Genomic DNA, 15,902 nt, shown 5'->3' on the forward strand with positions numbered 1-15,902 from the left:
ATGTCTAGATGGAAACTCTTTTGGTTTAATTTCAAGTGAACAGGAGTAGGAAGAGGGAAAGCAGGAAACATACGAAGACACCTGGGGTCCAACAGGGCTGTGCAAACTAAGGGAGTATTTTCACCCAATCAATCATTTAGCACTTTCATGCAGATCCTCAGGCTTGGATCCAGCTCAGAGCTGCACCTGATGTACAAGTACACTTCGAAGTGGTAGTGTAGATATATCCTAAGGAAAGGATTGTAAACCAGGCAACAAATTATTATTATTATTTATTTAATGTATAACCCGCCCTCCACAGCCAAAGGGCTCAAAATTATTCGGATGTTTCACTATTTGCATTAAGTATAAACTGGCATAATGAATTTATTAATCTAAATCTTGGCCAGAGTTTCCTATTGGTTTAAGAGGGATATTCCCCCTTTTTCAGTCCCATAGAGGTAGTATGAGAAAGACATTAACTGTGAGAAACACTCAGATGCTTTGGTAGCTACTTGAAAGAACCCGATAGATATGCTGTTGAAGTCAAACTGAGTTTCTGTGTTGTTTAGCAACAGGGTAAGGGCATAGTTTCCCTCTGCCACCAATCCTGAAGTGCAGGCACCCTCCTCTCTCTCTTTGTTCATTATTAGACCCATCTGCTCCTGCAGTTTCACTGATGCAAAGTTAACTTGACAGTCACAGCTATATTAAAACCTGTAGCACTGGCAGAAAGAATTCATTTCACAATATTGCTGTTGTGATAATGTGGTCAATTGCAATGTTTCTTTTGGCTGCCTGGCCAGTTAGATATTATTATATATCTGAAATATCTAGAGGTTTTCATGTGTATTCATTGTTAACGTAGGCAAGATATGTTGCAAGCCAGATGTAACATCAAAACAAAATGCTTAATTAATAGGAATATGGATGATTTAAGATATTTTGCTGGTACAAAGATAGAACCACTGTGATCAATAATAGTTCTAATTGCATTCTTTATCAGGTCCTGCCTTAGTGCCGAACTTTAGATAAAATGTACGCCTGCATCTGAAGCCAGCAGGTGCTGGAGGCATACTTTTAGGACCTCTATGGGATAGTCAGATTCTTTCATTTGATATTGACATGCGACTAAGGCAGTGACATCTCGATGTTCTTCAGCAATTGCAGTCAGACAAAACATCACTTTCAATCTAGCTTGCAGCTGCAGAGATCCACTTGTAAAAAGCTATTCTGAACGTAAAGGATACATGAAAGTGCATCAGTGTTACCATGGAGATTCAGGCAGACATCTCCTGGGGTCCTGCTGTACCTTACTGAAAATTCTTCAGTCTAATTTTATTAATCTAAAAAAATGCAACAGAAAATTCTCTCTGGTACATAGTGTTGGATTATTTTAAGCATCTTGGCTTGTTTAAGATTGTTTAAGTGGCCTTGGTAAGGTTGATACCTGTCTGTATAATGGGAATAGACAATAAAGATTGTACAGGGACCATGGTGTATGTGCTACATACACTATTTGACTGTTCATAATACACAGTACTTTTTTGGGGGGGGGGTATTGTTCTGATGAAACTGTTGTAGTAGAAATGAATATCTTGTAGTCTGAAAGACTGGATCAATTCCTAGGGGTTGCTGACCAGTAAAGACTAGCATCTTTCTCTCAATGATCAGAGCTAAATGTGAGTCAACTTGGCCAGTTCTCATAAGATAACCCAACAGAGATCTTAAGTTTTTATGAAATATTCAAACATACGCTATTCCTCTGCACCATCTTGTATTGAAAATATTTTCTCTTTTACAATTAATTTCACTCCCAAGATCTGCCTCCCACTGTTCATTTATCTCCCATGTCCCTACCCTTCTACATATCAGCACAGGTGTTATTGTGCAGTGGTCAGGTGTCCTTAGAGGCAGTAAACCCTCTTTGTGCTCCTGCACCAATGCCCTTACTTAGAACTTTCAAAAATCTAGATACATTGAATTGATACAGTGATGTGCAAATGGAAAAACACCTTTTTAGTTCCACTTGCAAAAGGGATGCTACAAGATCTTGTGCAGCACCTACCATTCCCATCCTAGTTTGCTCATATACACAATTACATATACATGCAATTTCTTGTGAAATAGTCTCCTCCCTCTCCCATCTTGTACCTCTGGGAGCCATTTTGAGAATGAAGAAGCTACTTAAGTTCACTTCCTGGCACTTGCAAATTGGTTGTACACGAGCTTATGCAAGTGCAAATGCAATTGGAGATATAACACTTGACTTAGTGCAAGTGGTTACTAGAGCCTTCTTGCATTTCTGCTTGTGCAAGAGCTCTAACACAAGCAGAAATTCTGCGCTGGATCCAACACACTATCCTATGCATGCACCATTGTAGTCTGGTTTAATCGTTTATTTAGGTATTGGACAAATACTAAAACATAATGTAATTATTTGGATACCATGTAGTAATGGTTAGTTTTTAACATTTGCTGTGTGGCACACTGCATTCTCCCGAAGGTCACAGCTAGTGCCTGTATTCTCCTTGCAACCCCTGCCTCGACTCCTGTTTCCAAACATTGCTGTGTGTCTTTAATGGACAGATTTGGCGTATCCGCTCAGCTGTACCTGGGAAATCTTCCTTGGGTATAAATTTTTATGGAAGGATTTTTGCTACTTCAATAGAAGCACATCAACAAACAATTCTGTAGAATTGTTTATTTGGTAAAGAATTAAAGCGCATTCCTGAAAGGAATGCCCGCTCCGGGCTTAGGAGGCAAACTGGCGGCGTTGCCTCCTAAAGAGGTTTCGGCACTTCTGAAACCTCTGCCCAGCGCCAAAAACCTGTGCAACCCTCATAGGGTATCTTCACCAAAATTAAAAGGGGCATTCCTGAGCCGAAAGTGCTCGGGAGGCTGACTAATGTCGGCCCCGCCCTGCGGCCGGCGCCGGAACACACCGGGAAAGCCTCCTGGGGCGCCGAAACGCCTCCTGGCTCGCCGCCACAGCCTGTGCCGGTGGTCAGAGGCCAGGAAGAGGCGGCGGCAGTCGGGGAGCGGCGCCCGGCCCTGCACACCAGTGCTGGAGCCACTCACGCCGGCGTGCGCCTTCCGGGCGCCAGTGGTGTGGGTCCCTGCGCTGGCGGAGGCTGTAGTCGGCCTCCTAAGGGCTTTGGGCCCATTTTTCAGGAATGGGCCCTTATTTGAATAGTTACACAGGCAGTCAAATCATTATAATATTGCTGAGATATTCCTTGCATATGATTCATACAGAATGTATTTGCTATATTTGAATATAACAAAGCAGTGTTTATTTCTGCCATTTTAAAACTTCCTGAAAGCGCTTCTAATAAAACCCACTTTTTTCTTTGTATGTGTGTTGTAATTTGAAGGACAAAAAGGTCAAAGAGCAAGAAACAAAAGAAGAGCATCTTCACCCATTCCTGAAGAAATCTGACAAAAACCCTTCTTCCTACAAAGAGCCTTCATCTAGCCTTATGGCACAGATACAAAATGCCAAGGCTCTGTTGAGTGATCGCAGAGCTTCCCAGGGCAGTGCTCCAGAAAAAGGTATGTGAAGGAGTAATCTCTGTTCAGTTAATGTGGTATATATTTGCTTGAATGTTATAGAACAAAGACCATTACACAATATAGGACATCTCACAGATTTAAATTGATTTAATAGTCATTCATTTTTCCTATGTGTGGAAAAATGGACACAAGATTTGAATCTTAGATCCAGGGCATGGGTAGCAAGCACATGAGCCAACAAGTTTGCTGAAGCTGAGCAGGCATGGTTCGGGTTAATACTTGGATGAGAGACTTCCTAGGAACCCTGTGCATGAGTTTGGTGGGGAAAGGTACGTTATAATTTTAATAATCAATTAAATAAGAATAAATAAAAATATCAGAAGATTAGCAGGAAGAATAGGTCGACGTATGCAGAACATATGCAGAAGATCCCAGGTTCAGACCCCACCATCTCCAGCTAAAGGAATCAGGTAGTAGGTGATTTGAAAGACCCTGGAGAACTGCCATAGGTCTGAGTGCAGAACTGATCTGGTTGGACCAAAGATATGAATCAGTATAAACCTGCTTCATGTGGCTCAAAGGCGGATTAAGAGATTTAGGGAAAGTATATGACAACTTGGACAGAAAAATAAACTTTAGTAATGATTATAGGAAATAATAGATTTGTGTTTCATATAATATATCCAGTGAGGATGTAGGCACAGATGGGCAAAGACACATTTGGAATTAATCCTACGTTTAACAAATTGAAGAAATATTCCTGTTTGTTAGGGTTTGGCTTTTACTGTCCCAAAGCCTGAAACCATTGCATGGTTTCTTAGCACAGGAAAGCTTTCAATTGTTTAATTAGCTATGTTTTAACCTTGCATCTAAAACACTTAAATTATCTCACATAAGGTTTTCTCTGATTTGTTTTTTGTACTGTTTTGTAGATTCCCCGGGTGGTCTGAGCCCTTTCCATGAATCAGCAACAGCCAAGACAGGTTGTGTCACCTCTTATTCTTTGGAATACTTGGAAATTCAACAGCCTATCCCAAGAACTCCAAGGCTCTCAAAGCGACAAGATTCCCCTCAACAAGAGCCTTCAAGCCCTGGGAATCAGAATTTGGATTCTCCTTTAATTCTGAACATTGTACATTCTTTTGAAACTGGTGAGAGAGAGGACCAGATAGACCAACTGTCTCCCACTCACCAGTATCGGATGCTAAGCTCACCAGTAAATTTTGGTCGCAGAAGCTCCAGTGAAAGGACATTGTCTCCACTCTTCCAGCCTGGAGGCACTTCTCCCAGTCCTACTAAAAGTCCAGTTCACCCCACTCAACTATCTTTCACATATGATGAAAAGACCAGTTCTTTTAGAGAGGAAGCTGTGTCTCCAACCCAACTAAATAACACCTCTAATCCCCTGGGGAGCCCTAACTGTGTGAAAAGCAGAGGCCGATTCCCAATGATGGGTATTGGACAGATGATGCGGAAAAGGAACCAGTCAGTAGGATCACCCACTGAGAAAACTTTGGAAGCAAGAATGCCTCAGTTGCAGCAAATGAGCCCAACACAAATTTCATTCAACATAATGGACCCCATAAATGGCCAGTGTTGAAGTAACCATTCCAAAAGCCTAATGCTAAGTAGCACTGATTTCTGAGGCTTGCTTTTTCCATAAAAGTCGTTAAAGCTTGGAATCAGGAGGTTCTCTCTGTATATTCTTATCACATTCAGTTTAAAAAGTCACAGAGCCACATATTTCAGCGGGCCTTTGAAACGTGAGGGAAGGACAACTGTTTGAATGTGAAGACTTACTGGGTTTTAAAGACCTCTCTGATCTTTCTATGTACATCCTTTTTTGCTGTAATCTTACACATTTTGCCAACAGTCTTTTGCTTACGCACTTGCCAACAAAAGGACGTTCTGCCTAAAAGATCAACTTGAACACTGAAAATAGAATTTCTTAATGTGGTCCTTTGGTTTCCAAAACCATGACAGATGGACTTATTGTTGAATAGTTATCTTCTCTGCTTCAGTTACACGGGCACTGATCACATTACTCAAAGAGAGGAATAATAAGAAAGGACCATGAGTTTATTTACGTTTCTCAGGCAGACATGTTTTCCTAATTCATGTCCAGGATGAAGAAGAAACATAAAAGCATGAAAGATAGACATTCAGAACAATACACTGATAATAAAGGCAGCTACCTAACAATCTATATTTTCTCTAAATAAAATGTTCATTTGATAAGAAATATTTCTGTAACGAGACAACATTATCATCTCAAAACCTGTTTGGCTATAAAGAAATCTGTGCTCACACTCTTCTCATCCTAAAACTAGCCATGGGTACTTAAAACAATAGTCCAGATTTCTAGATGCTACACTGTAAAGACAACAACAACAACAACAAAAACTTGATCATCTCTTATTTGTATGGTTGAACCATTTCTGTGGAACTGTCTTTGGGGAAAGTGTATAACCTCTGTTTTAGCCATTGGACATACTTGAAAGTGTTGCTGAGAAACTACAGTGCATTAAGAGGAGCTATCAGATGGACACATCTGCAAGCTCCAGTGCCATTTGCAAATGGCAGGTTCATTAATGCAGTTGGTATCAAAAATTCGGTAGTGCTACAAACTGTGAAGATTATCTTTCGCAGAAGGAAAACATGTTATGTACTCTGCGGCTCTTTCTATTTCATAGTAAAAGAAGTATATGAATAATAAAATAGGCTTTTTTTGTGCAAATCATTTGCTATGACTTTTCAGGGTTTTAACCAAAGCTTGTTCTATGGTTTATCTCTACTCTGCTGGCACATGGCTTCTGTCATTGAGATTTATTAACATTAGTCTGGCACAGTGGATGATTATCACTAACGACACATGACTTCCTTTTTTGTTAGCATACATAATAAGTAGATGTTAATGCAGCATTAAGAAAAATTATTTCATTCGATTCTTGATATAAAATTATGCTTTTTAAATCATTTGATGCCTTCATTAGGAAAGGCCATGATATGACAGTTTTTTCCACTGTGATGCTTTTGTTCAGAAAACACAGACCAAATCTTAGCTCACCTCTAAATATTTCTTCAAGACTAGCAATGGAAGAAAGTGGAGCATGGCAAGAGCATCAGCAGCTCTTTAGCTACAGCCATCTTGAAATCTTTGGAAATCAGTGGGCCACATGCCCCACTGTATGAGCATATCCAAGATGGGAGCAACCCCATCCAGTAGCTGTAATGATATATTAGAAACTGGCATGAGAACACTTGCTTCAAAGTTGGTGGAGCTTTTGGCCAGTACCAGCATCAAATGTAATGTTTCGGTTTATGTACATTTGCATTTCCATAACTAGCATGTGTAATTGGCAATAATACCCAAATCTGCAGATTCTGTCACCAGAGTTCACATAAATACCAGATGAAGCGATAATGCTATGTCTGGACTGTACCACTTCATATTGCAAGTGGGAACTCACATAATTAAATGTTCCTCCATCCAGAGAGAAGGATGCTAGCCTAGACTTATCATGCTAGTTTTCTATAACTAGGAATTTTCTTTGGGGGGAGGGAGAATGTTTCATCATAAAAGCCCTTACTTGTAGTCTGACTTCGTACAGTTGAGACATAAGTTCATCTGCTGAGTGGCAGGCCTTTAAGGGAGCAGGCTGTGCTGCTTGGACTCTGTATCATGCTTGAGTCAAATGAACATCCACATTGGCATGGACCTACAAGTTCGGAGAGGTTTCAAATTCCTTACTAGAAAGAAAAAAAGAAAGAAAGAAAGACCACTTGTCAGAATCATATTTTTAGCCTTCCAGGCATCAAGGCAAGTTTAGCAGCAATATAAAATAGGATTAGAAACAGCACTGTTGGTAAAAGTCTGGTTTAAATGTGTCTAGACGGTGATGTTGCTAGCTAGACCAACACAGTGGGAGAGTAAAAACTTGTGTTTTTTAAAAATAAATGATTTAATTTATAGCACACTGGAATGGTAATTTGGGATAATATTGAATTATATGCTTTATTTTTTCCTGTGTTAATGCAAAATGTAAAATAAAAATAATGGGATGGCTAAGATTCTTAGCCATCAGCCAGTTTTTAGAGGCTTGAGATTTCTCTGCTGAATTTGCCTTGACCCTCATAAGGAAGTGCCAGACGCCACTAAAAAAGGCCCCCATCTAGCGATTCCGTGCTCTGAAAGCCCAGCGGTCCAGCCACTGGGTAATTTTGGTAACTTTTTCATTCTAGCAGCCCCTACCATCCTTGAACCATCCAAATTGCATTTTAAACTTAACTGTTTCAAACACTGCAGTTTGATGGATCAAAAATGTAAATCAAAAATACCTTGTTTCAATGAAATGATGGCATGCTTAATTTGAACTATCAACGCAGGTTTTTGTTTGGGGGGGAGGGGCAATGAAACATTGAGGAAAGCACAAAAGAGCTGTATTTTTTTGACCACATAAATATATGTAAGTATCATAAAGAAACGGTCATTGCGGATCTTACTTTTTTATTATCAAATGCAAATATTACATAGGTAAGTGTAGTAATATATTCGCCTTCCTGTACCAGCTATTTTCTAAGGGCTGCTGCACTACTCCTTATATATTTCTCAAGAGCCTATACATCAGCCCTCCTTCTCTAGCCCATGCCAGACTAACTGAAACAAAATTAATGGTTCTTTTTATAAACAGTTTATATAAAGAACCTTCTCCCAAAGGCAAACATATGTCTCCAGCCCCTCTTTCTGCTCTATATTAAGGGAACTGCTAGCCCAATTTGCTCAGGCAACCTGCCATGTACACAGCCACGTAAAACTCTGACTGCATAGCAAGCCATCTGTGTGCTATCGCCTCCGATGTGGTTCAGGCCATTGATACCACCGCCAATTGATGTAGGGTGGGGAGCCGGCTCGTGGTGCTTGCTGTCCAAATTGCCAGAACCTCCCAGGGAGCCATTTCACACAACCAGTTCGCCGCCTCAAGCTGCCACTTCACTGGTGTGATATAAATCGCCCACTCACCATGGTCGAGTGCCCATCTTGATTGGGCCCTGGGAGAATAAAATCTGCATGTGCCAATTGTTCTGTGGCGCAGGGGACATTTGAAATGCAAGATCAGTGGGCGTGCAAGCTGACACCCAGCCAGCCCTTGATTGCCCGGCTTTTAGCACTTTTGGATTGTGTGTGTTTTTGGTGAGGCTCAAAAAGAAAACCAAGATCCCTAAATTATATCCATGTTTTTAGAAAGGGTGCTACACTGATTCTAGCCAAACTGCCCCTATTCGGGGCTTTAAAAGCCTATGCCATTTTTCTAAGCCTAACACGTGATCGTTCTGTTCCTTCCTTGTTTCAGTGCCTGCCGCTCTTCACATGTTGCCTGCTTCCCACTCCCTTCCTAAACCAGTTCCCTTTCCTGCTTCCTTTCAAATCAAAGTTCTTTGCTGAGGACGGGAGGTCAAAGACCAGACCAGTTGCCTCTGCCATCTGTTTCTTGGACACGTTCTGAACATGACAGCTCAAGGGTCATGACAAAGTGATGTAGAATGATGGGAACTGGCTGTGCGAGCTTTACGTTGCATTTCTCAGCATATAATACTTCTGATCACAGTGGGGCAGCTTGTCCGGTAAGAGGCACAGAACCCTGTGGAATCTGAGCTTTCTTACACCTGTAGTGAACTCAAATCGGTTTTATTAACTTGAATACTAGGCTGTACACTATTACTCATACCATCAATCTGATTCCAGAACTATTTATATGTACCATTCATTTTTTGCTGTAAAATTATAATTCTGGAAGGTTATTTTTAAAAAACATGCAAGCACTTGAAGTCTGCAGGTGTGTGACTGGTTCCACCCTACTGAAGGCTAAAAGAAGATACGCTTTACATCTGGTTACATGCTACCATCATTAATAATGGTGGTTTATAGACCTCTGGTGGGAAATGCGGATAAATACTATTTAGCAGCAAGGAAGTGAACAAACACCATTCACCTTCATGTTTAATACAAACTTTTAATCTGAACATGTTTGCATGAACATTGGGTGTAACAAGAAAGTGGATACAAAGCACTAATCTTTGTTGTGCTACATTTTCCATCTGTCGCAAATCCAGAGGTGGTAACGCAATGCATTTGATACAGCACAAAGACTTGTAAATATCTAGGCTTCGTTCCTATGAACAAGTTGGGTGTGCACTAGATAGTCTCTGCCGCAGAGCGCACCCCCTCTTGTGCTCACACTTCTGTTTGCGCAAGGGCTCAATGAAAACCACTGATCATGTGCAAGTTGAAGTGTCGGTGCAGGAGAACATGTGGTCCACGGCAGAGATTAGCTCATGTGGAACTTGTTCATAGGAGTCAAGCCTAAAGATTTTATTGTTTCAGTAACTTTACAAAGCTAAAACTTTGACCATGCCGGCCACCTTTTATAGTAACCATTATAATGTATTGTCTGCACAAAGAACACCATTACTTCTAGGGTTGCCAGCTCCGGGTTGGGAAATTCCTGGAGATTTTGGGGGTGGATTCCAGAGAGGATGGGGTTCGGGGAGGGGAGGGACTTCAGCAGACTATAATGCCATAGACTCCACCTTCCAAAGCTGCCATTTTCCTCAGGAGAACGGATCTCTGTTGCCTGGGGATTAGTTGCAATCCCAGGAGATCTCCAGCCACCACCTGGAGGCTGGCAGCCTCAATTACTTTCCCGAAAGAACTTGAGTACTTTGCTTTCAAAAGCACAAAAGTGCCACCTTCCTCTTAGTAAGTTTAGTGTTAGCCCATAGCAGGAAACAACTTGTATAACTACCAAGAATGGAGTTCCATTAAGCAGAGGGGTCAATAACTCTTCTTTAACTGAATTTTTAAAATTGCATTCCATCAAATATAAGAAGGGTCCTTAATTTCTATAGAGCTGCAGATGCATTTCCAGCCTCATGGCGGGGGTTTTGACTGAAATCTGAGAGCCCGAAAAGCTCCTAAAAGTATAGACACCTCTCAGATCCAACAAATAGTTTTCTTGACCATCTGGAAAACATCTAGACATGGGGAAAATCAGTCCAGATCATTTTGGATTTCAACATTCTTTATCCAGATTTTGACTTGTGATGAAGTGGCAAAATAGTTAAAATAGCCAATGAGAGATTTTGACTTTTCCTACCACAAACATTTTAAACAGTGTCTTTGGGAGCAATCCTAAGATAAACTACTCAGACGTCTCATTTTATTCAGTGGGACCTACTCCCAGAAAAGTGTTCTTAGGTTTGCAGCTTTTGTGTTCTTTTTCTGTTAGGCAGTTAGGAAATCATCCTCTGTTCATTCTGTTGATCTTTATTTCCATATGTTACAGCTCAAAAGTATTTCTTCCTAACCAATACAGGCCCTGATCTGGTGAAAGGTGAAAAATACACTCAATAGAAAATACTAGCAAAGACCCAGGAAAAGAAAAGAATATCAAAATATTACGTCAGTATTTACTGTAAAGGTATTTACTGTGCAAGCACTGCGTCATTCCTGACCCATGGGGTGACGTCACATCCTGACGTTTACTAGGCAGACTTTATTTACGGGGTGGTTTGCCAGTGCCTTCCCCAGTCATCTTCCCTTTACCCCCAGCAAGCTGGGTACTCATTTTACCGACCTCGGAAGGATGGAAGGCTGAGTCAACCTTGAGCCGGATACCTGAAACCGACTTCTGTCGGGATCGAACTCAGGTTGTGAGCAGAGCTTTTGACTGCAGTACTGCAGCTTACCACTCTGCGCCACGGGGGTTTAGGGATGTACATTTTAAAAATCAGTATTTTTTTGTACTTGGGTACATTGGAGCCAAAAAATATTGGTATTGCCAATGTTCCCGAATTCCAATATGGGTATGGTATTCAGATTTGGGTTTTAGCCAGGAATCTGACGGTATTTGGCTCCATTATACCCTATGGGAAGTTATCTGGGGGTCTGGGGGAACATATTTTTTTAAGCTAGAGGCACCAAATTTGCAGCAGAGCTGCAAGTGCCTGTCCACAGAAGAACCCCCAAGTTTCAAGAAGATTGGGTCAGGGGTTCCAATTCTATGGGCCCCCAAGGGGGTGCCCCCATCCATCTCACAGGGCTCAGCAAAGTGCTCCCTCACCATTGCAGCTGCCATATCCTATCTCATATGCTTCTTGCTCCCAGAGGGGCCAAATGCCCACCTGTTGAGCTCCATCTTCCAAGGTTATCTCAGTGGTTGCTATGGGAGGTGGGGGATGCTGCCTAGCAGGGGAGGTGGGGGATGAAGAGCAACTTTGAAGGGTGGCATTATACCCTATTGAGACCTCTTCCCAAACCCTGCCCTCCTTAGACTTTACTACAACATATCCAGGAATTTCCCAACCTGGAGCTGGCAACCCTAGGCCTGGCCCCAATAAGTCCTTGCTCAAGGGCCAAAATGGACCTGGAAAGGGCCCTGCTCCCTTCCCCTGCCTTTTACTCACAGAAACTGAAGCCTGGGATGCTGTGGTTGCCTAGCAACAGCTACTGAGGGAATCCTTTGTTTAAAGCTACAGGTGCTCTTTTTGTCATTTTGGTGTTTTTTTTTTTTTAAAAACCATGTATATTTTTTAGATTTCACATTTTTTCCTGCAAACCCTGGTTCTCTTTTTAGTTTTTGTAGAATGATCCGTCTTGCCTGTTCACTGCTCCAGTCACTGGTTTTAAGTATCCTCAGATTTGGCCGACTTCACTTTTATAATATAAGTTATATGCAATGTTAAGGAATAATAAGGGGAAGGGCCATGGCTCAGTAGAGCATCTGCTTGGCATGCAGAAGGTCCCAGCTTCAATCCCCGGCATCTCCAGTTAAAGGGACTAGGCAAGTAAGTGATGTGAAAGACCTCTGCCGGAGACCCTGGAGAGCTGGTGCTGGTCTGAGGAGACAATACTGACTTTGATGGACCAAGGGACCATTCAGTATATGGCTGGTTCATGTGTTCAGTAATTGTTTGACTCTTTATTAAGTTATTACACATGGTAATTTGGGCTTTCTAATGGCTGTATGATATTCACACATCTGTGGTTTGCTTGCCAACTTGTTTCCACAGAAGAGATCAGCCAATTACTGTGCCTATTAAGTTGTGAGTAGACTAAAATGAACTCAGTGGGATCCATTTCTGAGTAAATATGCATAAAATAAACTTGAGTTAGCATGTATGAGAGCCAGTACTTCATGGAGCTCTGTGCGTGTCCAGTCACTCTTCCTCAGCCTAACCTACTAGCTTTGAATCTTATGACCATGACTGTAAAACAAGAGGAAGACAAGTCACAAAAATAGGCATGAGAAGCAAGAAAGTGTATCATACCTTTATTTCTCTGCAAAGCACTGAATTTCTGTTTTTCCTCCTCCAAGTAAGCAAGTGACATTAAAAGAATTTGTCTTCTCTTCACTGAATCTGCCACAGCTATCACGCTTCGAAAAATATGTGGGTAGAAAGGAGAGTAACAATGGAGCACAGGAAATTTGCTCGAAGCATCAATCACAAGAAGCTCTGAGGGTTTTGAAAAGCTTCCCAAAGAAGCAGACAATATTTAGAGCAAGCTACTGTGCTGGAGGCCATTCCTTAGTGGTTTACATAGCAACATGCCGGGACAGCAGGAATTGTTGTCTCTTAAGTTATATTTATAGAAAAGTTAGCTTGCTTGCAATCTGGATGGGACCCAAATGTGGAAATACAGGAATCTGATGTACACATTCTGTCATGCAGTGTTGCTGTTTTATTGTCAAGTTTAGGACATGTTCCTTTTCCTGCCATTTTATCATAGTACTATGTGGGATTTGCAGATATGGACAAGGCACATGGAAAATTCAGAGAAAGAGATATGCCAGATGGGTTTCCCCCCCTTCATATATCCCTATGCATTAGAATGTAGAATTGCAGAATATTTTTCAGCCCATGGCTACTCCTCAGCTGCATGCTGTGGGATTTAATAGAGCTTCTATTCTAATAAGAAATGGCCTTGAGATGCAACATTGGTTATCTGTCACATCTGAGGCAAAATCAGGGCAAGGCCTCAGCCTCTACACTGTGTTGATGGTCCTCCAGAGTAGCTAGGGTTGCCAAGCATGATCTGGCAACCAGAGAGAGATGGAGGGACATGGGGGTCACCTGGGGTGACGTTGTTCTGTGTATTTGCCGCTTGCTTTGGGTTGTGTTTTTTTTACCCTCACCCCTTTCATTAGCAGCAGATACCTCTGTCTTCTTACTGTTCCAGCTTATTGTTGTTATTTCTCCTTAGTTAGATTCAAATGATAGCATTCAGGGGCATCCAATGAACCTGATAGGCAGCAGACTTAGGACAGTTAAAAGTAAATACTTTTTTACTTGAGTAATTCAAATGTAGATTTTATGGCCATAGGATGTAGTGATGGCCACAGGCATTTTTTTTATTGCCATCAAGTCACAGCTGACATATGGCAACCTCATAGGGTTTTCAAGGCAAGAAATGTTCAGAGATGTTTGTCATTGCCTGCCTTGTCGTCATGCTCCTGGTATTCCTTGGAGGTGTCCCATACAAATACTTGCCAGGGTCAAGGCTGAGAGTGTGTGACTGGCCCAAGGTCACCCAGTAAGTTTCCATGATAGAGTAGGAATTCAAACCTGGATTTCCTAAATCCTAGGCTGGCAAAATATTGTCGAAGGCTTTCACGGTCAGAGTTCATTGGTTCTTGTAGGTTATCCGGGCTGTGTGACCGTGGTCTTGGTATTTTCTTTCCTGACGTTTCGCCAGCAGCTGTGGCTGGCATCTTCAGAGGAGTAACACTGGGCTGACACTTTAACCACTACACCACACTGGCTCTCAGCCACAGACATAGATAGCTTTCAAAGGTTAGACAAATGTGTGGAGAATAGGTCTGCCCATGGTGACTAAAGGGCACCTCCACATTCAGAGGCAATAAACCCCTGGATACCAATGCCAGGAGGCAAAATCAGGGCAAGCCCTCAGCCTCTACACTCTGTTGATGGTCCTCCAGAGTAGCTACGGTTGCCAAGCATGATCTGGAAACCAGAGAGAGATGGAGGGACATGGGAGTCACCTGGGGTGATGTTGTTATGTCACTTCCAGGGAAAACCCAGAAGTGACGTTAGTTCTCTCTAGGAATTGCTGGAAACTCTAAACCATAGAGGTTCAGGTGATACCTAGAGAGGACTGGTACCACTTCTGGGTTCTCCAAAGTGATGTCAGGCTGTCAGGCTAATGGCCATTTTTTGTTGTTGATTTTTCTCCCACTGCCATTCTGAGTGGCAGTGGAAAAAGGGGGGGCTTGGCAGCCCATGGAATAGCTGGTTGGCCACTGTGTGAGATATGATGCTGGACTCAATGGACCACTGAGCTGATCCAGCAGGGTTCTTCTTATGTGCTCATGTTCTTGTCAGTGGGAAATGAACAGAAATTGAAGTTGTTCCTATGTATTTTTGCATAGCATGACTATTGTTGGCTATTGAAAATCTTTACTAGAACTGATAAGTCCATATTTGATGGATTATCCTAAAATAGATTCTATGAAATGGTAGAAATACAATTTTTTTCAGATTGCGCTAAGCTGCTGTATTAATGCACAGCACCAGTATTCATGTTCATTGTTGTCATAATAGAACAATCCATAACCTAGCAACCAAGCTATTCAGTCTCTCACACTCATCATCTGGTTTCCTGTAATCTTTAGAGTGGGAGCAACTTATCTTCCCTTTCTCCCAGGCATTATCAAAGAATATTACAGCTGGAAATGGGGAAAAATCTCTTGAGAATTTTCAATTGATGGCATACTAAAGGAATGGAACAATATAATATAGGGTCCAGAAAAAATGATCTTCCAGATTTGATTGTCTGGAATAAACCTTGGAATTTATTGGTGGCCTTTAGCTGCAATAGTGAGGCATACTTAAGCATATTGAAATAAATTGCACCAATCCAATTGGAGTTGTGTGTTAAGTATCATAAAGAGGAGGCCACACAGAAAGTACATTACTAATAGGAATTTTATTTTAACCACAAAGAAACATTAGGAGGAAACTTTAACTGAACTAGCTACTAGCAAGAGCTGAAACAGAATTGAACTGGAAAGTGAAACTGCTCTTGTTGAGATGCTGAACTCCAGCATTTCTAGGGCTGCCCATTTTCCATTTATTTACTAGCTCCTTTGACCAAAGCTCTTGAGCTTAACCATAACAATAGTACATAATACATAAATAGAACAACACCAAATAATAAATTTACAATACCCAACATATAGTTAAAGTTAAAACACAGTAAATGTAATTACTAAACATATCATCACTAATACCATAACAATCAATGCATTCCCCCTGAACCAGCCTCATAGAACTGGGATATCCAACATTCATCTTGCAGCCTATGAGCTTATTTTATTTTGACGTTTAAG

At 41.5% G+C, this 15,902-nt stretch overlaps 1 protein-coding gene across 1 annotated transcript in view; it reads left to right on the forward strand.

Annotated features, from left to right (window-relative positions):
- HUNK (hormonally up-regulated Neu-associated kinase) overlaps positions 1–5,111 on the forward strand; it is an 81,011-nt gene extending 75,900 nt beyond the window's left edge. The window contains exons 9-10 of the mRNA XM_056858329.1: positions 3,357–3,534; positions 4,428–5,111. Of these exons, the coding sequence (XP_056714307.1) occupies positions 3,357–3,534; positions 4,428–5,095 (846 nt within the window). The 3' untranslated portion in view covers positions 5,096–5,111. The remainder of the gene's footprint in view (positions 1–3,356; positions 3,535–4,427) is intronic.
- Positions 5,112–15,902: the final 10,791 nt, after the last annotated feature.

This window comes from Euleptes europaea, chromosome 12, assembly GCF_029931775.1.
Source record: "Euleptes europaea isolate rEulEur1 chromosome 12, rEulEur1.hap1, whole genome shotgun sequence".
Classification (NCBI taxonomy): domain Eukaryota; kingdom Metazoa; phylum Chordata; class Lepidosauria; order Squamata; family Sphaerodactylidae; genus Euleptes; species Euleptes europaea.